Source organism: Chiroxiphia lanceolata, chromosome 18, assembly GCF_009829145.1.
Source record: "Chiroxiphia lanceolata isolate bChiLan1 chromosome 18, bChiLan1.pri, whole genome shotgun sequence".
NCBI classification, from domain to species: Eukaryota; Metazoa; Chordata; class Aves; order Passeriformes; family Pipridae; genus Chiroxiphia; species Chiroxiphia lanceolata.
Genome location: NC_045654.1, coordinates 5,133,376 through 5,156,990, shown reverse-complemented (window position 1 = coordinate 5,156,990; position 23,615 = coordinate 5,133,376). Strand labels below are relative to the sequence as shown.

Here is a 23,615-nt window from a genome sequence, read left to right as displayed (position 1 = left end):
TAGGTGTTTTTTAAAAAATATTTATCTCAAATTAATTCTGCTTGGTTTATACAAAATATCTTTTTATATTATCACCCTCTTTGTGTTATAATTAATAAAGATTTGTTTTGTAAAGCCCCTGCTGATACTGAGGTATCAGTTTATACAGCTTGATAGTAAACTAACACTCTACATAAACTTGTACTTAGTAAGTCTATTGTTTTTTAAATCCAAAGTTAATATTAAATGTGCAGCAACCACCACTGGCAATGCTGAAGAATATTTGTAGGTTATGCCAGTCACAAAATGGACTCATTTAAAGTGATTCACTGCAAACATTCTTTTGTCCTTGTCACTTAAAAAGAATAATCCTCCTGTTTTAAGCCATTGACAATAGTTCTTTCCACAAACAAAAATAGAACTGCTTAATTAGAAAAGGATAATAATGCTTCTCTGCCTCACTCAAAAAACCCCAAAAAATCCTACAGCCAAGCAGTAAAAAGCAACAGTCAGAAAGAGTTTCTTCCTTCACACATATCTTAGACACCAAAATTATTTGTAACACAAGGAAAGATGACATAGAAGTCAACTGTTCCATGCATGGTTCACACTCGTCCATCTGACATGTTGGTGGAAGTCTGCATAGCAACACTAAGGACACTTGACAAACAATTAGGAAAAAAAAAAAAATCTCTTCAGTTCCACTTGAAGTAATAAAATAGAATGTTATTTTACCACTAGACTTCAGTTTCTTTCCCCAAAAATACTTCAATAGAAAACGTGAACAATGAAAAATAAATTACTCCAAATATCCAAATAGGGGGTTTTTTTTTGACAAGAGCTTGATAAACATTCTCTCTTGGCAAAATAAAGTAGATCTGTAAGTACAGTGTTGAAATGAGAGTTCCTTATTTTAATAATCATCTAAAAAACGTGGTATTACCAGAAATAGCTTTGGCACTTTCCATAGCAGGTACTCTTGGCAAGGACGCCGGTCGGCTGGTAGAGGATGTTCTCAACAAATGTTCTGGACAAAGCAAAAGAAGAGAGAACATAATTGCTGAGGATTCCAATCCAATGTCAGACATTTAGCTCTGAGTCAGGAATATTGTCCACCAGTGCCCGAGTTTGGCTGTTTCAGTGAGAGCAATTGATTTTATCTGTAACAAAGGGAAGGCCTAAAATTGCTCATTACCAATGAAGTGCACTATGAATACAGCATGAGCTTCTTAATCCTTGTTCCCTAAGGTTTCTTGCTAACCCACTTCCCCTGGTCTATAAAAAATGGATTGTTAAATCAAAACGCTAATAAAGGAAGCCCCATTTAGCACATGGCCACAAATATTCAATATTCAACAATGTGTACTGGTAAAGCAGATTGCTTTGTCCCTCAGGTGATTTTTTTTTCCCCCTCTGGTTTGTTGGGTTGGGGTTTTGTGAGGGCTTTTTATTATTTTATTATTAAATGAAGCCACACTTTTTTTTCCTTGCCTCCTCCATGCAGTGGAGCCCAAAAGGTGCCTTCACAAACTGTATGGAAAGATTAGCTCTGCCTCCTGCCAATGAGTAAAAAATCTACCACAAAATTCATTTTCTGTAGCAACAAATCAAAACTATTTCCTATTATGAGATATTCCTTCAAGTAAACCTTTAAACTGCAAACAAAAGGTTTACATATTCCTAAGAAAAAACTCTTAGAAGGCAGTAATTTGAATATTAAACCCCATGGAAATTAAGAACGAGGATGAAAAAAAAAAGTGAAACCCCATTTATTAACTGAGAACGTGACATAAGAAACATACTTTGCTACAGAAATACATTAAAAATACATCTCCCTGGCTGTAAACAGGAATTCTGTCTGGCACAGTCACTACTGGAACCCAGTCCTGCTCATTCACTGGCTCTAAGGGAAACACAAGAGCCATGTAAAACATACCACTCACTTTGTGTTTAAGCTTATGTCTACCCATGAACTCTGAAACAATTAAAGAATCCTGAATTATCTTCTTGGAAAGGCATTTCAATATTCCTAAAAATATCGAAGTTTCTAAAATTAAAACTGCAGCTGCATTGTACAAATAACCTCAATATGGATTCAACAAAAGCAAGAAGGAAATCTGGCACATACAGACTATTATGAAGTGCTACCAAAGAAAAAAAAAACCCAAGCCTTTACAAAACATCAGACCTCAGGAATACCAAACTGAGAGGAAATATTCAGCCTGGAGTCATATGGGGATTATCTTGAGAAACATCTACACACAAAAAAACCCTAAAGCAGGCATAAATCAGAGAGCTACACCCAACACATGATAGCCATTCATTCTCACAGGAAGAGCACATTGTGAGCAGTGTTTTGAGAGACAAAACAAAGTTCACAGAACAGGGAAATATTGGGAAATAGATAAATCAACACTCAATTCCATTCAATTTTTCATCTGGCTCCCGAAGATTCAATAATAGGTTTATATTTTACTATTCACATGCAATGCAATGCCAGCCATCATCCTTGTTTCATTTTGGGGGGTGAAAAAACCCTCAACCACACAATAAATAATGTAACCCCAGGTGGGTATTTTTAATATCTGGAAGACAGCTGCACACATGTCCCTGAGATTATCTTATCTTGATTTTACAAGTGATCTTAGTTTATGCACACACTAAATACTGACAGAATAATGCCAAGTTATCAGCATGCAAACGTGGTTTTGTAGAAAATTAAAAAAAAAAAACCATCTTCATGTTATGCAACCACATGTGAAGAAACAAGTAATAAGAACTTGAACACGAGATATTCTACGATACTGGGAAGATATTTTGATAATAAAAAGGATATAACATGATAATGGCTTTATATACTAAACGATTTAAAAAAAAAACCCACAAACAAAGCATTAATAGCATTGCTAAAAACAAAGTTGGAAGGAACTTGAATCAATACCTTGAACAGGAATTTCTGCATAGCTTGGTCGTTTGTCTGTCAGGGTAGCAAGGGGTTTCGAAGCTGAGATTGGCCCACTTATAGAATGCCTCTGAAATGGAAAAGCACTTGTGTCAAACATAATTTGAAGGTAAAACCAAACGTGGCACATCAGAATCAGTTTTAGACACTCAGATATTACATTAAGTACTAATTCAAAAGAACTAAAAAAATAAAGAAACCTTTAAAAATGCTTTTGCCAATCTGAATATATATACACAAACTATGCCTTGATATTGTAACATTTATTTCTTTAAATTGAAACCTGTTCCTCAGACCAACGTTGCAAATTAAGGTTATGAATTCTCACGCCGTTTTTGTAATAGTGTTCACCTTCTTTTGTATTTTGTTTGAACAAACCTGTTCTGATTAAACTAGAAGTGTTTATTTAAACTAATAAAACCCCCTATATATAGCCAAGGTTTTAGTGCTTGATTTGTGTTATTAATATAAACCTTTAGAGCTTTGTGCTTTTTCCTGGAAAGATGGGAGAACGGTGTATTGGGTACAGTGACACAAAGTACCCTTTGCTAAGAAAAACCCTACTGAAAAAAATTTTTTCAGGCTTTATTCAGAATGTCAAGAGCTTCTGTTCTCCACCTACTTAACTGAGATGCTCTGGGAACAACTGGTGAGAGACAATTTGTTTAGTATTTGTCAGAGATGTGATAAAATTCAAGTATATTTGTTTTCTTCTCAGATCACTTTAATTTCTGTTCTGCTCTAAACCAGCTATGAATTGAATATTTTCTTTTCAAGCTTTATGTAAAACATTTAGCAAACCACAGCTTCTAGCACCTTACAGTGCATGTACATGCTCACAACTGTGTTAAGACTCACACACACAATTTAGTAAGCACTGAACAGGACTCAAATAAGCATTTTAGTCTCATATAAGTGAACTGTACAATGCAGTAATTACCCTTACAGTTACTCAAACTCAGGCTCAGTTGCTGAAGACTCTTGGAGGATTGTGCACAATTATTTTAAATTAATCATTGCAAAGAGCCTATTGCAAATTACAGTTCACTCTTTATACACCCTGTTCTATTACATTCCAATATTTAATCATAATCAGTCCACTAATGTGTTTATCCTGAAAACTCCTTCAGCTTTCCATCTGGCCCAAGATTAAATGAGAAGGTTAAATGAGTCTTATCTTTATAAAATACTAAAGGTCAGATGTTTCTCATGCCGAATTATGTAGGCAGGACAGAGAAACCCAAAATTGTTAAGTTAACAGTATATACTTCATAGGATCCTGTAGCACAGGCAGGATTACAGGGCTATTTATCCATCATTTCGAGTCGAACTAGTTATGGTTTTGTGCTAGAAATCAAATGGAGAAAATAACTGCCAACATATAGAATGAAGAGTTTCATCACTTCATATATTAAATGTCCTGCACATACACTACAAAGATTATACCTTTAAATTCCAGATGAAAGCGACTGATAGTGAGCCACGCACAGAAATGCCCACAACAGCTTCCCCTAAGAGCTGGTATCTCAAACCTACACTGTCTTTAAAGTTCCTGTCACCTTCTTAAAAAAAAAAAAAAAGGACATATCCTAAGTATAGGACAAGATCTCAAATTGAGGCCACTTCACTGCATCCCCCCACCCCAGCAAACAGCGACAACAGTTAGATAATAAGGTAAAAAGAAAAATATCTCATTTTGGTCAGCTTTGGGACTGTCAGTACAGCAACAGGGGAGTACAGAGCTTCAGCCAGGAAACAAAGGTATATACAGAGCTGCATAAACACACACCTTTATCACCTTCTCAGCTTCTGGATATCACTTTAAACCAAACATCCTTTATGGGTTTTGTCAGAAAGCGGCTGTATTACTCAAATGATAACTCACTGCATATTGGTCTTGTCTCTTTGTTGTAAAACCATTTGCCTCTTTGCTCCTGTTGACACTGCAGACAGGGCTCACTTGCACTGCTGTTAGTTCCTTATTACAGATCTTAAAGCTCCCACAAGTAACACAATGACTAACACCCTGCAGACTAGAGGAAAACGAACCCGCTAATGCTTATCCAGCTCCACCTGCCATCATCCACGTGTTAGCAGCAGAGCACAAGTCTCTGTAGCTTGAGAAAGAACTGTGGTAGGATGAACTAGTCCCTTCAACTCCAAATATTTTGCTTCTGACTCTTCATCCCTGTGTCTGTTGTCAGCTCTGGAAGGAAACACGACCTTCAACCACTATCCAGGTGCCTATTCCCGATCACTCTGCACTTCAGTACGACCTTCGTGTCGGTGCACCTACACATTACAGAACAAACAGGTTTCCACATATTAACTAGTTAAGATATGGAATTCCTTGACACTAAATTGCTTGGAGCTGGAAGTTTATATACTTAGAGCAAACCAGGAGTGGTGCCCAGTAAATCTGAAACCACCTCTGCTTTAAGAGTTCTCCAGCTATGAAACGAAAAAACGTACCCAGGGAAAGCAGGAGATAAACTCCCTTGTCCTCATATTCCTCCCTAGGCATCTGCTTTGGTCACTCTGTGGCATTCCAGACCAGCTAAGCTCTGAGCTAACCCAGCAGGGCTGTTTGCACATTCTGAAGAGCATTCTCTTCATACCTCTCTCCCTAAATTGTTTTGCAGCACTGCTAAGAGCCATAGTAAAACACAGCTATGTTCCACTGCAGGCTTGGACCTGAAGCCAGAAGGGGTTTTGTCTGTTTGTTTTCAGTTGCAAAATATATCCAAGAATGTACCTCCTCGTACATACACATATTACTGTAAAGAAAAACATACCAAGCAAACAAAACTTCTTCAAGACTGAAGAAATTCATGACAGTCCAACACAAAGACAAAGCACATGTTGAGGCATCTGCACTCGGAGAATCTTTTTTGCAACCAATCCACCTCATCATAGTATCAAAATTGTGCCACTTTCTCAGTGTAAATATTTCCCCTGTGACAGCATTTAAAAACAACTGAGATAAATGATAATAAGCAATTCAACACCCATACAGAGATCAGCCCTTCCACCTTTCCCCAAGACATTAAACCTTGGATGACTTCTGTAAGGTGGGAGCTTATAGTGATTACTTACCATAATCTTGCTTTACAATTGCAAGAGCAGAAACACAGACAAAAAATTGTTAAAAAAATGCATAGAACACAACAGCAGAAAACAAGGTAGTAACATGAAAACAAAGAAAAGGAAGAGATGATGAACATCAGTTTGAACCTGAACCCCTTCTTGAGCAGAAAATATTCTTTAAATGCAATTTACTTAATTGAGGTCACAAAATCCGGTTGCCTTCTCAGTAATTACAAACACTTTCAAGAAATCCATCTAACTTCAAAAAGACAATAGGAGCTGTTTCCATTTACACACCCTCCCCTTTGTTTTTCAGGCAATGCTTCCCACTAATGAGCACCCAGCTGTTAATGACTTGGTTCTATAACAGAAGGTGAATTCAAATTCCAGTAATCCTGGCAGATCGAGATCATCAAACAAGGGCTGCAAACCTGTGCAGGTTTGCAGTATTCTGAGACATTACTTTGGTTCATGGTTAATTTACAGGTAAATAAAGTGAAACCAAGCCCTAGGCTTCATCGAAAGGTCTTCTGTCTGCCAAAGCTCTGGTTTAGCCCTTTAGAACATGAGATTAAGTCTGCCTCCTCCTACAAGAGCACAGAAATAAACAGAAATATAAAGACAGATCAATAGGAACAAAGCATCTGTCAGAGAACATTTCACATTTAACTAATTTAGAAAACTGCTGTCAAGAGTGACTGAACCGCAAGAAGTAGCAGAAGCTCTCCCAAAAAAAACCATTTAATTCTTTCTCTTTGCTTTGAGGCTACCTATTTGTTTCATGAAATTCACTCTTAAATGAATAAAAGCTGCACTAGTCTGAGCACAGGAGAATAGTCAATCTCTTCCAGGTACTGTTCCTTAAAGATTAAGAGCTAGTATGGATAGAGAGTCCTCAGTTCACACAGAGAGAATTTATTACCAAAACATTACACTGACCTACAGTAAAAATCAAGTTTTGAAACTTATGGTTAGCAATATCTTGAAGGCAACAGGAGAATTACTGATATTAAAGGAGCAAAACACATAGTACATTCTTTGATTTTTCTTTATAAACCTGGTCCCATCTACCTTTTCCTTAAATTTTTTGGTTTCTGTCAAAATCTTACTTCACACAGCAAGTGAGATAATAAAACCAGCAATGATCTACAAAGCTGAACATCAGAGTCCTGATGATGCCACCTCAGTGTACCCAGGCTCCTGCAGCAGCTGAGCAAGTGGACAAGGCTTGTGAGGGGACAGGACAAAATACACAGCACAACCACCCACTGGCCAAACTCTGTCAGTACAAAATGAACCAAGATAACAAATTCACAATTATTTCACTCCTCCTGAGTCAGGCCTATATTGAAAGGCCAAGCAACATGGGATACATTTATACTGATGATTGCTGACAGATTCTGCACAGATCTCAGCCCACTGCCCCAAGGGAATTACTGCTGTTTCCATGCCAGGCACAGGACTAACAACTGACAAACAGCAACTCTAAAACTAAGGAATGCAGATACAGTTTTCTTCTCCTGATTTTCAGTAGCACAGGAATAGCAATGGTTGGGAATATCTAACAAAAGCTTCCAAATTATGACAAATCTTATATTTCAACGTGGTTCTCAGTGACTCTTTTGTTAGACTGAACATTTTAGTAATTACCTACTTAAGGCAACATTTTATCGTTATTTCCCCACAAAATCAGCCAATATTTGTATGTTACCACCTGTAGTTTCACATACTCTTCTGCACAAAGAAGGATTAAATGCTGTCATAAAACACCTACCTGCATAGGGGACACAGCAGCAGCTGGGGGAGTTTTCATGGGACTTGGGCTCAGGGGAGTGCGAGGAATTGTGGCCGCAGCAGGGCTCGGAACTAATGGGAACACAGAAAGAAAGCCTTTGTGAGCATGGCACTGTTTTGCAGTGAAACAGGAGACTGCTATAGCCAACCCTCACCTTGTACTTCACATTACAAGTTTTACCAGATCACATCTTTCAGAATTTCAATTAGTAACTGACTGAAAAGTCATTTGAAAGTATGCCTACACATTTACTCCTCTGCAATTACATTCATTTTCTGTCTATCATCCACAGTAAAAGCATAAGCTTACTGGGGGTGGACAAGGCTAAGGTGCAGGATACTATTACCTTGGCAGATGTAAATGCTGGCATTACTAGTTCTCTGATCTCCAGATAATTAAAGAGATAGCAGCAGGCTCCTGGCTCTGCCAGTGAGACAAGAAAGATAACCTATATCACCTGCTTCTCCTTTCTAGTTTCTAATCAAAGTCCACAAGTACTAGATATTATATAGTTTAAATTTTGGGATTAAATGAGTAACATGTTTAGAAATGTACAAAACCAGACAAATTCTAAATTGGTGAATCAGTCATCTAATTATTTAACAGCCTGATTAGACATGAATGCTGAGGAAGGAGGCAGATATTAGCTTGAAATAAAAGATTCAAAAGAAGGAAGAGGGGATTTATCATTTTACCAGACTAACTCTGGCAAGAAAGCACCTTCTTCCAATAACACTCTAAAAAACCCTTCTAAACTAACAATGGAAAAGTAAAAAACTAAATACCTATGAACAAGGAGAACAAGCATGGAAATAGAATCATTTACAGAACCTCCAAAAACATGGAGACGCTTCTATGTCTTAAACTTTCAGGTTATAAGCAATTACAAGTAGCTTTGCTGTGCACAGGGCAGTCTGTAAGTCTCTCTGGCAACTTAGTCTACTTCAGACCAAGCTTTTTTACATCAAAGACTTACAGAGACATTATTGTACATGAAATTCAAAACCCAAAGACCTGGCAAGGGAAATATTTTAATCCATTCAAGGTCCTATATGCAGTCAAAAGGTAAAAAGCCAGTGTTTCTCATGTCAGGATAACTACTTGGATTCCTTATTCTGCTCATCTAAAGAGAAGAATAACAGCACACAATCAGAATTATAGTAAAGTCTGTTGTCTCAACAGTGAGACCCCTCTCATTTTAGAAAATATTCCCTATATCTTTTAATAGGTGCTACTGGCTGGATCTTAATTTTAATCAGTGCTCTCAGCATAAGAATACAAGTTATTAAAAGAAATAAACTCAGCTCTAGCTACTACCTGGCTTTTAGAATGCTTAATTTGGTACATTAAGTTCACATTTTAATAATCAGGCTGAAATCAGCTGTGCTGCCAGCTATAATTATGTGTGTCATATGTGTTTATGTATTTCTCATATACAGGAGCACTGAATCAAAGCACCCAGCAGCATATGAGTCACTGGCAATGCGACAATAAAGAAAAAAATAACGACAAGACAAAAAGGGATGCTTGCACTTCACTGCAGAGAACAATCTGTTCTGCAGCCCAGTTTGGGTGGGTTTGTGTCAGCCATCACCTACAGGCCACGACAGTGGGAAATAACTTACCTTTGATTCAGCTAAACCAGCAGAAGGGACTATGTGAATACCTGCAGAAGGGGGAGCTGGTCCAGCCCCTGCCCTGGCTGTTCACCCACCTTGGGAGGCGCTGTCAAAGGACTTGATGAGCGTTTTCACGGTCGGGGTGGGCTCGGAGGAGGTGGATGATCTGCGGCTCAGGCCCATTCCCTGCCTCAGAGCTGCCAAATCTCTCTCTACAGCGTTCATGTAATTGTACACTCGGCCACGTTCCTCTTCCTGCCTGAAATCAATGCACAGCTCATTTTAGGCATTTAAAAAACGTTTCAACCTGTGAAGTCTCAAAAAAAACCCCAACAAATTTGAAGCTGAATTAAAATCCATGGTCCAAATCGGTCGTTACATTAACCCAGTTGTCTTTCCACTGTAATTCAGAAATAGATTATCAACCTAAATTATCACTGTAAATTCTTATTATTTGTCAGCAACAGAGCTTAGCATCTGGTGAAAAGTCTGTCAAATCAATACTTGATTTAAGGCTTAATTCCCGCTCCTATCTCTCACACACACATGGATGGAAAAAATTGAGCCTTAAGGATTTCACCAGCTGAAAATAATCATCTCTGAGGGGAGAATCTTTTTTCCACCTGGAAAAAAATTCAAATTAATACTAAGGAGGTAAGAATACATCTCTGGCATACATCTTTAGGCATCATACAAATCTGTTTAATAAAAAAATTAGATTTTTAGCACAGAATATTTATGGCTATTGTCTTCAGTGTCACTTACAAGACAAGAACTGTATGAAGTAATCTATTTTCTACAGTCTGCAATAATTACACATTGACTGATTTTTCCTTCAGACACTGTAATAGACTTTCCTAATACCTTCCCTCCAACACAGCACCTATATCACTTCCAAGGAAGCTGATTCAGTTGCCTGCAGTGAATCAAATGTCAAAAGATGCTTGTGTATAAATAAAAAATTATATCCTGATTGGAATCAGCAAGCCAGTTCTACTAGCAGAAGTGCAACTGCAACCTCAAAGGTTCACTTGCAAGCAGTAACTGAACAACTACAGATCTGCTGGAATGTGTCACAGTAAGAATTGTTCATATTACTCAGCTTGGTGATCTTCAGATGAGATGCCTCACACCCACCACTCATCCATCCACATAATTTTCCACTTTCACTGTAACCAGTCTGCTCTTCCTACCATCAGTTCCTACCAAATTCCATAGCCTGTCCTATCTCATATCCTACTGGATGCTGAGTTAAATGTAATGCATCCTATAAAATTCCCATCCACATGGAAAAAAATTGTTTACTATATACACATTATTACTATAATTGTAAGATATACATGCATTTGAACCCTAGAGACAGTGAAGTCAGAGTTCAAATGGTGCTGTCTAGAGATGTTCCTATTTGAGGACTTAAATGCTTCAGAAAGACATAACAGTTTCTAAATAACTGGAGCACCTAATTCAAGCCACAATACAACCTGGTTTGAATTATTTTCATTTAAAATGTTTTTATATACAAAGCATCTCTAATTATCAGTGGAAAGAAAAGAGTGCAAGATATATGCAGAATTAGATAAAGGTTTCTCCTCAGGTAAAAATCCAGCTGTGTTTTTAACCATACCAAAAGCCTTGGCCAGTAATGAGAAATATTAATGATGGTACAGAAAAGGCAACACTGCCCGCTTTTCACCTGAGGGAAGTGAAATCCTGTTTAGCTGTTAAACTGGACAAATCCTCCACTTCAATCTGGTTTTGTGAAAGTGCCAAACTGAATATTCTTGGGTGGATTAAGTATACAGTATAAAGAAATAAATATTGTTCTTTTCAAAGTGTACCTATGTTGACCGTGGAAAGCCTGGATAAAGCAGCTTCTTGAAACATGGATTCTCACGAGAGGATTTAGGAACTTCTGGAGTCAAAACACTGGATTTCCAGAACTGTACCCCCCTGCCCAAGGAGACCATCTCCCTGCTGTCCCTTGCATACTTGCGTGACTTGATTTCCTCCAGCTCCTTCGTGAGCTTCTCGTTCTTCTCCTGAGCTTCGTGCAATCTGCGCTTCAGGTCCCCGATCTCCTCCTGGGCCTCGGACTTGATATCGTTTGCAATCACCACTGCAGTCTGCAGGTCTGCCTGGAACTGGCGCCACTCCGCTGACTCCTCCTGCCAGCGAGAATTTTCAAGTTAAAAATAAAAGTTATCCCTCATGTTCATAGTTTTTCCTGTGCTGTTACAGGAAGCAGTTTACAGGAATGACAAAGGTACTCATCTGGCATAACCGAAATTGCAACTTCAATTCAAGAATTTTTGCTGGAAATAACTAGATCTGAGATAATGGATTTCTTTTCCAAAGCAAATAAAATGTTCAAAGTGGAGGTGGCAAAAAAATTAATATTAAACTATGCATCGGAAGACACAAACATTTTCTCCTGAGCCCAATGCCATATCTCTGTGACAATGAGAATTTTCCTGAAGTTAATTGTTTAGTGTCTGTAGGTTAGTAAATATATTCCCCTGATACCTGCCTCTCAGAAATAATTATTTTAATGGTATTACATCTAATCATATTATCTTTTCACGATTTCACATGCAGGTCTTGTGATATTCTATGTTTACAATTTAGTGAGTTTTTAGGTTTTAACCTACCCGCAGTCTCCTGTGAAGATTCTTTATCTCTCTTTCCATGTCATGCTTTTGGTCCTGAAGTTTTTTAACTGTATCTGGAAAGAAAGTCAAATTCTCTGTAAGACCTTAGTCAGGGACTATTTACTTTAAAAAAAGTAACTGACAAACCTGCAAATGCGTTTGAAACCTTACTCAGAGAATACATTTTTATAACCAAAGCCATCTGGAGAAACACAGTATGAGAAGAAATAATTTGCCAGCGAGTGCTAATAGGTACATAATTCTCTGTCTGGTGAGGGGAACAGCATTAGCAAACTCAGTTCTTATACAAATCCCAATTCACAATATTAAAATGACACAGCAATAACAAAGAACAAATAAACCAGGAAAGCAATTTGACATGAAAGGATCCTGAAAACATGGATGTCTGGGGATTTTCCCTCCTCAAACAAGCTGCAGCTACACAAAGCCCGTTGATTCACAATTTACTCCCTGCCCAAAGCAGCTGACATAACACTCACAGCCCTGCCTTCCATGGGGATAAAATTCTACTCATAACCCCAAGACTCTGACATTCTTGTCTACCAAGCTACTATTTGAGGGTGAAGCAAGCTATATTTACAGCACAAGGCCTAACAGTCTGTGAGATCTGTTCTGAGAGATGGTCCCCTAAATCTGTCAGCAGCCACACAAAAGGGTTCACAGCCCCATCAGCACCAGCTCCCCTTGGCGTCTGACAGACTGGCTACTGCAATTATTATTCATTTGGTACTTCAGTCAATACACAAGGACAATGTGATTGATTACTCCATTCTTATAACTAAGCAACTAATGAGGAAGAACACAGCATAAATTTCTAATTAGCCTGTCACTTCACTGATCCTGGGATTCTAGGATGGTTTATTTCTATAGCATCGTGTAGCTGTTTCCAAACTGTAAAAACGATGGAGCAACTGATTAAATGCAATTTTTCTTCAGGTTCATTATTCCAAGACCTGCTGGAAACAAATATTTTTCCTGTATATTAGCAATACTCTTTCCACAACGTGACTGAAGATGCCTAATACATTTAGGCTCTTCAAAACAAAATCCTTCCCCAAGAGCCCCAAGTACAGAGGCTTCGAATGTCACAGTTAATTTCTTTACAAGAATGACATAAACCTCAGTTGGCCTGAAAGCACGATAACCTTTCAGGCTTGGAAAAGTTGAAACACTAAAATTAGACAAGATATTTCTGTATTTATCTCCTCTTTATAAGACTGAACATTTTAAGATGCATCCAACTGATCTTCAAGCTTTGAAGATAAGCCTGACAGGGTGGGCCACCCAAATCTCATGCTACCATGATATTTAAGTAAAGCTGTACAATTTTTAGCTTGTCTCTGTATACACAACTTGTTTGAGCTAAAGTCAGCACTGAGAGAGCAGGTTTAGGTCAAAGTTATAAAGGTTGCTCTCCCTGCCTTTTCCTTTAAACACATTTTGAAACAAAATCAGGTCGATGTTAATTTTGACTTTTAAAAAAAGTTCAAAGAAAAAGTGTTTTTCAAAACAAAATTTGTTCTACTACTAAAAGCAAGCTGTCTAAAAATAACCACAAACCAGAAACTATAAATGCACCCAGAGTTAAGGCTTATGTAGTGCCATTGTTTTGAGCTTCTGTGAGATACGAAATGCACCATTAAGTTTTAATGTATTTATGCTTTGAAGTAAAACACAATGGTCTGAATATTCTGCAGGTACCATAAACGATACAGAGCACTCCACAGCAGTTGCTGGAAACAGTCTTCCACCTCAGTCAACCGAAGAGATTTTTAAAAAAGAAAAACACACCAAATTGCAACTGAATTTGAAATGCAGTGAGGAATTAGGATTAATACAAGTGATTTCACCTTTTCCACCAATTATAGCCTGAAAATCCAAGTAGTCAAAATAAGTAGAAGATGCATTGTGGAATCTTTCCTTTCTGCATCCCCACAACCTCCATAATTCTCTAACACACAAACCTTTCCCATGTCCACATGCCCAAATTTTCAGCATGGTAGGACAGGTACTTCTACCATTATCCAGTCTCCTCCTTTTAAGGATCATAGACAAGAAAGAGGATCGAGATAAAAGGAAAAGTAACTACAGGTTGGGGTAAATAAAGAACAAGGAGACTGTTCTGATGAATGAATAGGAAAATCAAAACTGGCAAACCAGCAAACTGCTTGTGTTTACTGCAGGGGCCAATTACGTATACATTTTACAAAACAATATTGATTTAAACCACAGTTGGAGAAGGCCTTGCCTCTACCTAGAAGGCAGAAAAATAAAATTAAGGGACATGCAGACTATAAATGGCTAAGATTTGTAGACCTATCTTGCTTTTGAGCTCATCATGTCAGACAATACAGATCAATGCAACAAGAAAGCTGAATTTAAGGGTCCGCCATCAGCCAAAAATCCCCACCAACTAACAATTAAAAAATGAATGTCCAACTGACTTTTCCAAAATTATGTTAGAAAAGGCCTAAATATGGTAATGCAAACATTTAATTTCATAACTGCTGTCAAGATCCTTTTCAAATGAGCAGAATTAAAAACTAATGCTGTCAGCTCCATAAAAGAACTATTTATTCACTGAACTTTAGATTCATCAACCTTCTTGCTCACCTACCCTTGTCCTAAAAATTTACTGACTTAAATAGTTCAACTAGGAGAACCTACACGCTCAGCAGATGTACCTTGTGCTGAGAGAACAGGTAACGATTATTTTCAGGCATCAGAAGAAGATCTGACAACTGGTAAGCAAACCTACAAACACCCATTTTCTGCACATCAGGAGACAAAGTTTTCTGAAAAAAAAAAAAAATCCCCCACAAACTCTTATTAACTTCTTGGAAGAATAATAGGTTTCTTTTTCCCCCTTAGTCACCAAGGATGAGTAATGTGACAGCTGGGCTACCTGACTACAGGAAAGTTTTTGGGAAGGCAGAAAGAAAGCCAGAGGTACCACGCCATCTAGTGCAGTGTCTGCCCTCCCCACCTCCTGCCAGCTGCCCAGTCCCTCCCAGTCCCCCACCTCCACACCAGTACAGGTTGTTTCAGCTCAGTGTAGTGGTGAGGATATAAAACATACAGGTTATTTTAATATTTCTTAGGCTTTTTAGATACAATACAGAAGCACTGTGCTTAAAACTCCCAATTCCCAACAGTAACGAGCTCAGCTGCCACATTCTGCAGTTCCCACATCTGGATGGATGTCAGGAACACACTGGTTTTAATCAATGCAATTTGCATCCTACTGTCCAAATCCAAGAGATTCCAGTTTCTGCAGGCAGACATATCGACAGCTAAAATGTGACAGATCAATACTCAGATTACTGTGAAAAATGTTTCATTCCAGGTTCATTGTGCCTCTTTTTGGTGTTTGAGAAGCCCACAGTGAAGCATTCCCTAAGTGCCAGTGCTGGAGAATTTCCCATTCCTTCATTACTATTTGTGCTGGTTAACCATTAATTGAATGAACACTCACCACCTCATCTGTGAAGCATCTTTTCCCTAAGTGTAAAGTCCATCTTTCATGAATTCTTTAAGTGATAATTCTCCATCACTTACCACTTGTCATTTTTCAGTTGTCTTACCATCACTTTCCTTCACTCAATAACTTTGCCATTAGGTAAATTGCCTCCTTAAAGGGTGGGTTATAATTCTTCACAAATTAAAATCTAAAATACAAGTTCACTAAAGAAAACCTTTATGCTTTTACTACTACAGTTGGTTATTTAGGCTGAAAAAACCAGCATTCTTCTAGCTGCTGTTTTATAATACCTAAACCTACACTAAATTCCCCACATTTAAAAGCAGAGGCATTATACATCTGGCTGACAGAACACCACAGCTGGCCAAAAGTCTGAGCAGTGTAAGAGAACTTACTGCTACCAAGATATGCTTTTCTGTCACTTTAATACAAATTATTAGAATTCTGTCTTTTAAATGTTTTAAGTGTTTTTCTGTGTTTTAGATGCACTACCTCCAAGTCCCAGATTTTCCACACTGCTGTTCTTTGCTGCCACTGCTTAGAGGCTACAGTGAAAAAACGCTCACACCGTGTTAAATTGTGAACCCATGAACAGCGTTTTAAAGTGGTCAGAAAATACATATTTTTCAAACGTACACAATTCCTCGGGTGCCATCCCTTCGTGCTGCCACTAGATGCCACTCTCCTTCCTGCATATAACAAAACACCGCTTGCTTCCCCCGAAAGGATCACACCGGGCCATCAGCTGGTACAGCTGAATTTTCCAAACTATTTCAAGAGCAATGAATGACAAATATTGTTGCGATTTTTGTTGAAAATCTCTGCCCTGGCAGAGCTTTGTCTCCCTGAATTTTTGCCACTTTAAGTGAAATAACTAACAGCTGTTCTGTATCCCCAAAGCAAAAGTCTCTAAAACCTAAAGCTGCCTTCTAAGTGGGTATTAGTATGCAGATACCTAAATATCTACTTGACTACAGTGCTGCTACCTGTATGAATGTATTTTAGTTAAGGGATTAAAAAATACCAGTAGAAAAGAAGTGTTCAACCTTTTTGAGTGTTTGCTACAAAACAACTTCAGGAACCAAGAGAGAGCTGCTGACTATGTGTCTGAGCTCCTGCTCCCAAGTCAATGTCTGTATTTTAGCACAGAAAAAGAAAAATGCATAATAAAAAAACAATTTTGTAAAGAGAAACAGTGATTGCCTTTCAAGATAAAAGAAGGGTTGCTTAGGGAAACAATGCTCACAGCCACAAGTCTGAAGATACCAGCTTCAGCTGAATGAACAATTTAGCTTGCTTAATTTTACTTGATAGCAGACCAATTTAAAACCCTTTCTATGAATATTTCCCTCGTTGTTAAAAGGAATCATGCTTTGGGTTTCTTGCTATCTTGTTTCATCTTTAAACAACATGGAAGACTAGCAGATATTTGAATTCTGTAAGCAGCAAATTACAAATTATTACTGTGCAAATACAGCTTGCCAGGGTACAGTTGCACAAGTTCTTATTTAGATGGAGACTAATTGCAGAATTCCAGCCTGTGGTAGGAATGTCTGAGCAGGTCTTCGAGATCAGAGAGGGAACTAAGGCACAGAGAGCTAGACAAGTACAGAGTAAACATGAATTTCATTTTAAGTCCCAACCATTTCTTGTACAGCAGCAAGAGTCAAGAGATGAAATTTTATTCTAAGTTGCTTGAAGTTTGTCATATCAATTTTTAGGGTCACAGATCAGTTCCATAACTTGAGCAAGTGTACACAGAAGGAGATATACACATCTCCAATACACCCACACTGCCAAGTCAGCTGACACTTGTAACTTCCAGGGCCTCCATTCTCTCATTTCTCCACTAAAAACACCTTTCTTTAGCTGGGAGAAATTATTATTATACACATTCTAAAGCTAGCTGGTAGCTCCTAATACTTGGAAACTTGAAAGAGAAAACCTGCTTAAAAAACAACAGCAAAACACTAAATCAATCATGCAGTCTCCAAAACCCAGGAGCACTATCATTAAGTCTGTAATTACCTGGTTTTCTACTTTGAAAAACAACTTGAAAACAGTATTACCAGATTTGGTATTTGTTCTCAATTCACAGGTTTTCATTCCCACACCAACTGGGACTGGAAAAGCAAAGCCAACTTGATTTTTTCCCCTAGTGTGTAAGGATTCTTGCAAAACCCAGTCTGACTTGAATTCAGACATACAAAAGACAAGTGAAAATATTTTCAATACTACAGTGTTCCACTTCAGCTTTTCTTAAATTATCATTCCTCTCCAGAGAAACTCCCCATACTTACTCTCCAAATCAGATATGATGAGATTGTCATGCAGCTTCACAGCACGATGCTGCTCCACTTCATCCTCCAACTCAAAGATAGTTTCTTTCATGTCACTTCTCTCAGTCTCTTTCTCATCCAGTTCTGTCCGAAGTTTTTCCAGAGTCACATTGAGATCCTCAATTTGTTTTTTGGCTTCTTCTTGGAACACTCTGTATTCATCTTCAACCTGAAGAAGAATGTATCTTACCATAACTAAAATAGTTGCATACTAAACACACTTTTAGATTTGTAACTGCCACACTTACAGTGTATTTCTGAAAACAGAAAGGTAGGGGAGAAGTGCAAGCCTTTACCTATGCATTGTTCTAGTGCAACTATCTTCCTGAGCCAGAATTAAACTTTTTTATTCCCAAGCTGGATATGTGAGCATTCCCCAGCTGCTCCAACAGCAGTGCCCTGTATACAAGTGAAGCAGCATCGTAGCCAGGTTGTGGTTTCACAGCAGCTGATCCAATTTAACATGGAGCTGCCATGGAAAAGGGATGGGGTGGGGGGGAAACTCTTCACCCTTTCTTTCTCTTGCCAAAAAAGAAAAAGCCTGCTCTCTTCTGTGCATCAAGTTTAGTGCTGGCTGGACCTGTGTGATGATGGACTCCCTTAACTAAGTAGCAGGTTTCACATTTGTGTGTGAGATGTGTTAGTGAGGTGAAGCATTCTCAGCATTACAAACTATGTGAACTGAAATTAAAAAAAAAAAAAAAGAGAAGGGAAGAGGCAGTTGCCTTCTCTCTTTCAGGAGCAGGGGGAGAGGCTATTTTATCCTGCCTCATAAAACTGTAACATAAGTAACAAGCTGGGATCAGAGGCAGAGGAACATGAACCCAACAGTAAAAACAGGGTGTCAGAAAAACAAAGAGAAATTAGGTCGTGGCTGAGGTGGGTCAGCACAGGCAGGCACCAAGTTTAATAGACAAAATTCCCCGCTTTTAAATCACCCGTTTCAGTGGTTTTTATTTTAATAGCACTCTCCAACTTTAATTATTAAAATTATTTTATTATGTCTTCATCCCAAGTTAAAGCTGATTCTGACTGGCTCGTGATCATGACTAGCATGTTGTTTTGCAGCTAATACACAGTTCAGACATTAATTGGCATAAATTGTCTCATCAGGAAGATATACCTTTAAATGCATACTTTACATTATTAAATGAATGTTATGATTCTTGGTTTTATATTAAATTATAGCTTTTGCTAGACATGCCTACTGCATAAACTAGTTATATTTGAGTCAAAACAGCTGGTCTAGAACTAGAAATATGCATTTCAATCCAAAACTCATTCAGTACATAAGCTGCTCCTGGATGGATCATTAGTAAAAAACCTGCATGTATTTGCCATATCTAATAATAATTGCTTGAAAGCTTATCAATATATTTTGATTCCTTTTTTTAATTTAAAACTAAAATATGTATTCAGGAAATTAAATTAAGTAAAATCTCTGTCTACCTCAAAATTATTTTCTTGAGAAAGAAGACACTTTTCTGCTTTATTTATCATTAGTTTATTCTCAATTAACTGAACCAACTTGCATACACTGAAGCTTCAAAATATTCTCTCAGTACCTGTGAAAGGTCCTTCAAGTCATCAACAGTTGGGTTATCACTTCAAACTTTGATTCTCAGTCCTTTCTCAGGGACATCCCTCTCCCACCAGTTTGGCACTAATTCCTTGAAACCCTTGCAGAAGGCATGCAATTTAAGCACTAAGTTAGTACAGTATCTTAAATACTGTTTAAGTTTGGCCATCATAGCTTTAAAAAGTAACACAACAGTTACCCTGTAGCCCAACCTATCCATATAAAATTTTTTAAAAGCCGCCATCATTTTCATGACAGAAGTTGAAAGTAATCAGTCCTAACACTACTGCAATCCAGTTAACCTTGTAATTAATGCTCTACTTCTCAAAGAGTTACAGTGGCCAATAATAACCCACGTTGTACACGGGACATTAGAACTCAACAGTGTTTTGGACACTACCTTAGCAATGGCGTCTTGCAGTCGATTGGCGTCGTTGCGGGTGTGTGCCAGCTCTTCCTGCAGACCACTGGCCAAGCTCTCTGCTTTTTCTTTATCCAGCCTGACACTCTCCAGCAGATCCTGTATGTCTGATTTATCTCCAGAGTTGTGTATTGAATACAACTCGGCCACTTTCTGCTTTTCGTGCTCTAACTGAGCCTTCAGCCTGTTCATCTCGATCTGGTCACTGGCCACTGTGGTTTTGTACTCCTCCAAGGTAGACGCCAGCGCCGTTTTGCTCTTCTGCTCTGACTCAATAATCCGTTCCATGTGGTGATTTCGTTCCTTTAGCGCCCCTATCATCTCTTGGGCCTCCTTGTTGTCTTGTTCTGCCATCTTCAAAGTGTTGCTCAAGTGCTGCTGGACACCCAGCAGCTGCTCTCGCTCGAACCGGGCGTTCTCTGCCAGGTCCATGTAACGCTGCTCCAGCTCCATGTAGCGACCGCTTTTCATGTCCTCATCGATCACGTACGAGATGTGGTGCTCGTCTAAAAGGGACCGGAAATACTCGATCTGACGGCTGAAGTGTTCTAACTTGTCACTCTGCTGGCACAAAGATTCCATAAGGATTACTTTTTCCTCTCCAAGTCTTTCATTCTCACTGTTCAGCTCTTGTGTTATTTGTTGCAAATCTGCAAGCTCTTGAAGTGTGGCTTGGAGCTCTTCAGCCGTACTGTGTTGGTTCTCTTCCATCTGATGTATCCGTTCCGTGAGACAAGCTACGGACACTTCACTTGCATTGCCACTGCTTCCCTTCCTAGATCTTTCTATACTTGGTACTCCTTCAGACTCTGAAGATGATGGAGCATCTAAAGCATCATCACTTGATGTCAGTGGCTGATAAACTTCGCTGCACTCGCTGTCTAAATTATCCATGGAATTACTGTGTTGGTTGTCCATCAGAGTGTTTTCATCCTGACTTAACAAGTCTTCCATTGACCCAGGAGCAGAACCTTCCACTGAAGATGTCAGAGTGCCACCACCATCGCTGTGGTTGCCAGCTGTAATCTCTGGACTCAAAGACTGATAGCCAAACAGTTTTTCAGAGTTGTCCAGCCTTTGCTCCAAAGAAAAGCCCAGTGCATTCAGTCTGTCTTTTAACATTCGATTCTCATTCTTCAGCTGGTTGAGCTCTTCTCGGATGGCGGTGTTTTGTTCCTGTAACTGCAGCAATGTAGACTCTACATCAGTCGGCTGATGGACAACAATGGCCTCTTTTTCTTCCGATTTTTCGTCACCTTCAAGCTGATCTTCGTTGAGTCCCAGCTGAGCCCGCATATCCCTCAGCTCATTTCTCAGGTGCAAGATTTCCACATCTTTAGTTTTCGCCAACGTCAGGAGATCGTTCACCTTCGCTTCCAACGCAGCTTTGTCGCTGATTTGATTGTCTGACTTGGACTTGCTCATGCGAATGTCCGACTCGGGGTTGGTGCGGCTGCGGGAGCGCTTGGCCAGGACCGCGTCGTTGGCGCCCTGTCCCGCCAGAGGCAGCTTTTTGCTCTGGCTCAAACGGGAACGATCGCGGATTCTCTCTCTGGAAGAGCTGGACTCTTTATTCCCAGACGAGGTGCTGCGCTTAGCTGTGGAACTGGCACCTGTACGTGTTTTGAAAGTGAGGAACGTGAATTCAAAACACAGTACCTGTCATAGAACACTGTGTGTTTTCTACCAGCAATACAGTGGTTCGTTTTTGGAATCTCAGTAGTAAACACATTTCACAGAACACATCTACAGTAAACATGTACACAGCATTCAGCATGAACCAGCGCAGTTAGATTTTAACTGAAAATGAGTTAGACCCTGAAGTTTAATATCTTTAAGTTTCTTTTTTCGGTCTTCAAAAGCTTCTGATAAATTGTGCAAAAACTGCAGCAGTGCTATTCCCATGAGTTCAAATTGTCTCTCTTTTCACTAGATCTGAATGAAAGCTTTTAAGAGATGAATTGCGTGTTATGATTCCCCAAAATGAAAGTTAAGGTTTTTTGTATTTCCTCATTGCATAAAGATGAAGACAGATCATTACTACTTTATGTCCAGATGCTTTACAGCTTTACTGAATTCAGCACTTCTGAATCCAAAACAGAGCAATAGAAGGCAAGACATATTTCCATCCATACTGATAACACACGAAATGATTTCACTTTTCTGACCCATTTCTGAAAGCTCTCTTACTTTATTTCTACAAAGCAATACCAAATGTCCAAAATGTTCACTGTAACAAGTGATCTTAAAGATTTAGTGCTCATATCATGGATTTTTTTAGATTCTCTAAATGAATTATATTATCTAGTTCTATATAGTAGTTGCATAATCAGTTCTGAAAAATTAAAAGAAACACCCTCCAGAAAAGCAATTACATTATTAAAAATAGGAAAAGAGCACAGAAGGTGTGTGATTTGACCATGGCATTACTGACCACTTCATTAGGCAGCCTGCACCCTCGATACATAATATGAAAATAAAAAGCCACCCAACTACCATCTTTAAGGATCCATATGTCCATTTACCTGCAATAGTTTTGGGTTTATTTTCCAGACTGTTCATGGCTGTCCCTGGAGCTGAAGATGCTGTTGATACACAAGTGTTCTTCTTGGCCTTGACACCGTTGGTCATTGTCACTCCACCACCACCAGCCATCCCAGCTAAGAGGTCATCGTTACTCTTAGTCTGAAAGAAAGGGAAGAAGCAGCTTTAAGGCAGCTGACTGAGAAGTCTGCATAGCCAACAGTTCTCCTGTTAAAGATTCCATCAGTTTAAAAAGTACATATTTGACTAGTCATGTGTCTGGGCAAGAATGTTGAAAAGTACAACTGCACATATGAGTGACCATAGAAACAGAGCCTTCTCTCTCTCAGATAAAATTCTTAATTCTTAATAACAAGGAGAAGAAAAAGAATTAAAGCACAGTAACATAACATAGTGTAAAGCTTCTCAATTTTGACTGAAAGTTTGCTGATGCATAAAAATGAAGGCAACTCTTAGATAATTAAACCATCAAATACTAGGAAATCAGTATAATGTCCTCCAATAGAATACGGTGAAATGTTTTCTGGTGGATAAGTTCACAACAAAAAGATCAAATCAAAGAACAAGAAAAACCAATCCAAAATTAGCAAAATACCCCTTCTAGTTCAAAATACTATGCTACAAATTGCTAGAAATTAGGACAGTATTCAGAGGCAGGAGAAAAGCCACTCTTCACCATATATCCTTGCCTTGTTCTCGTGCTCTTTACTAGACACTCTCAGAGATGGGATATTTGTTTAATGGACTTTTTGTCTCACCTCACAGGATCATTACTGAAACTACTGTGAGCCACAAAAGCTGCCTGGAATGTGACAGAGCAGTAAGCACAGGATTCTCAACAACCAGACTCCCAAACAGAGAATACATCTTTCACAATAAAGCAACTCTAAAAATACTAAGCTCTTGAGCATTAATTGGCAGCCGCTACACTCTTTAAAATGCAGTTTTTCACATGGTGAAACAATCAAAATATGCTCAACATTTTTCCTGTTATATGGGCAAGAAAATTAAAAGAAAACAGCTGTGTTAGTAGCATTCCTTGAGTAACTGTATTATGCAGCTGCATAACATATCTGAACTCTCATCCACCACCCCAGCTAAAAGTTAGTGCTTAGGAATTAACCAGTTGCTTCACATCAT

At 38.6% G+C, this 23,615-nt stretch overlaps 1 protein-coding gene across 2 annotated transcripts in view; it reads right to left on the bottom strand.

Moving 5' to 3' along the window:
- SPECC1L (sperm antigen with calponin homology and coiled-coil domains 1 like) overlaps positions 1-23,615 on the bottom strand; it is a 66,075-nt gene that overhangs the window by 24,734 nt on the left and 17,726 nt on the right. For both annotated transcript variants that reach the window (XM_032705655.1, XM_032705656.1), the window contains exons 3-11: positions 22,457-22,616; positions 19,911-21,544; positions 17,893-18,100; positions 12,091-12,164; positions 11,432-11,607; positions 9,538-9,701; positions 7,803-7,894; positions 2,921-3,011; positions 923-1,006 (exon numbers count right to left, since the gene is read on the bottom strand). In XM_032705655.1, the coding sequence (XP_032561546.1) occupies positions 923-1,006; positions 2,921-3,011; positions 7,803-7,894; positions 9,538-9,701; positions 11,432-11,607; positions 12,091-12,164; positions 17,893-18,100; positions 19,911-21,544; positions 22,457-22,616 (2,683 nt within the window). The remainder of the gene's footprint in view (positions 1-922; positions 1,007-2,920; positions 3,012-7,802; positions 7,895-9,537; positions 9,702-11,431; positions 11,608-12,090; positions 12,165-17,892; positions 18,101-19,910; positions 21,545-22,456; positions 22,617-23,615) is intronic.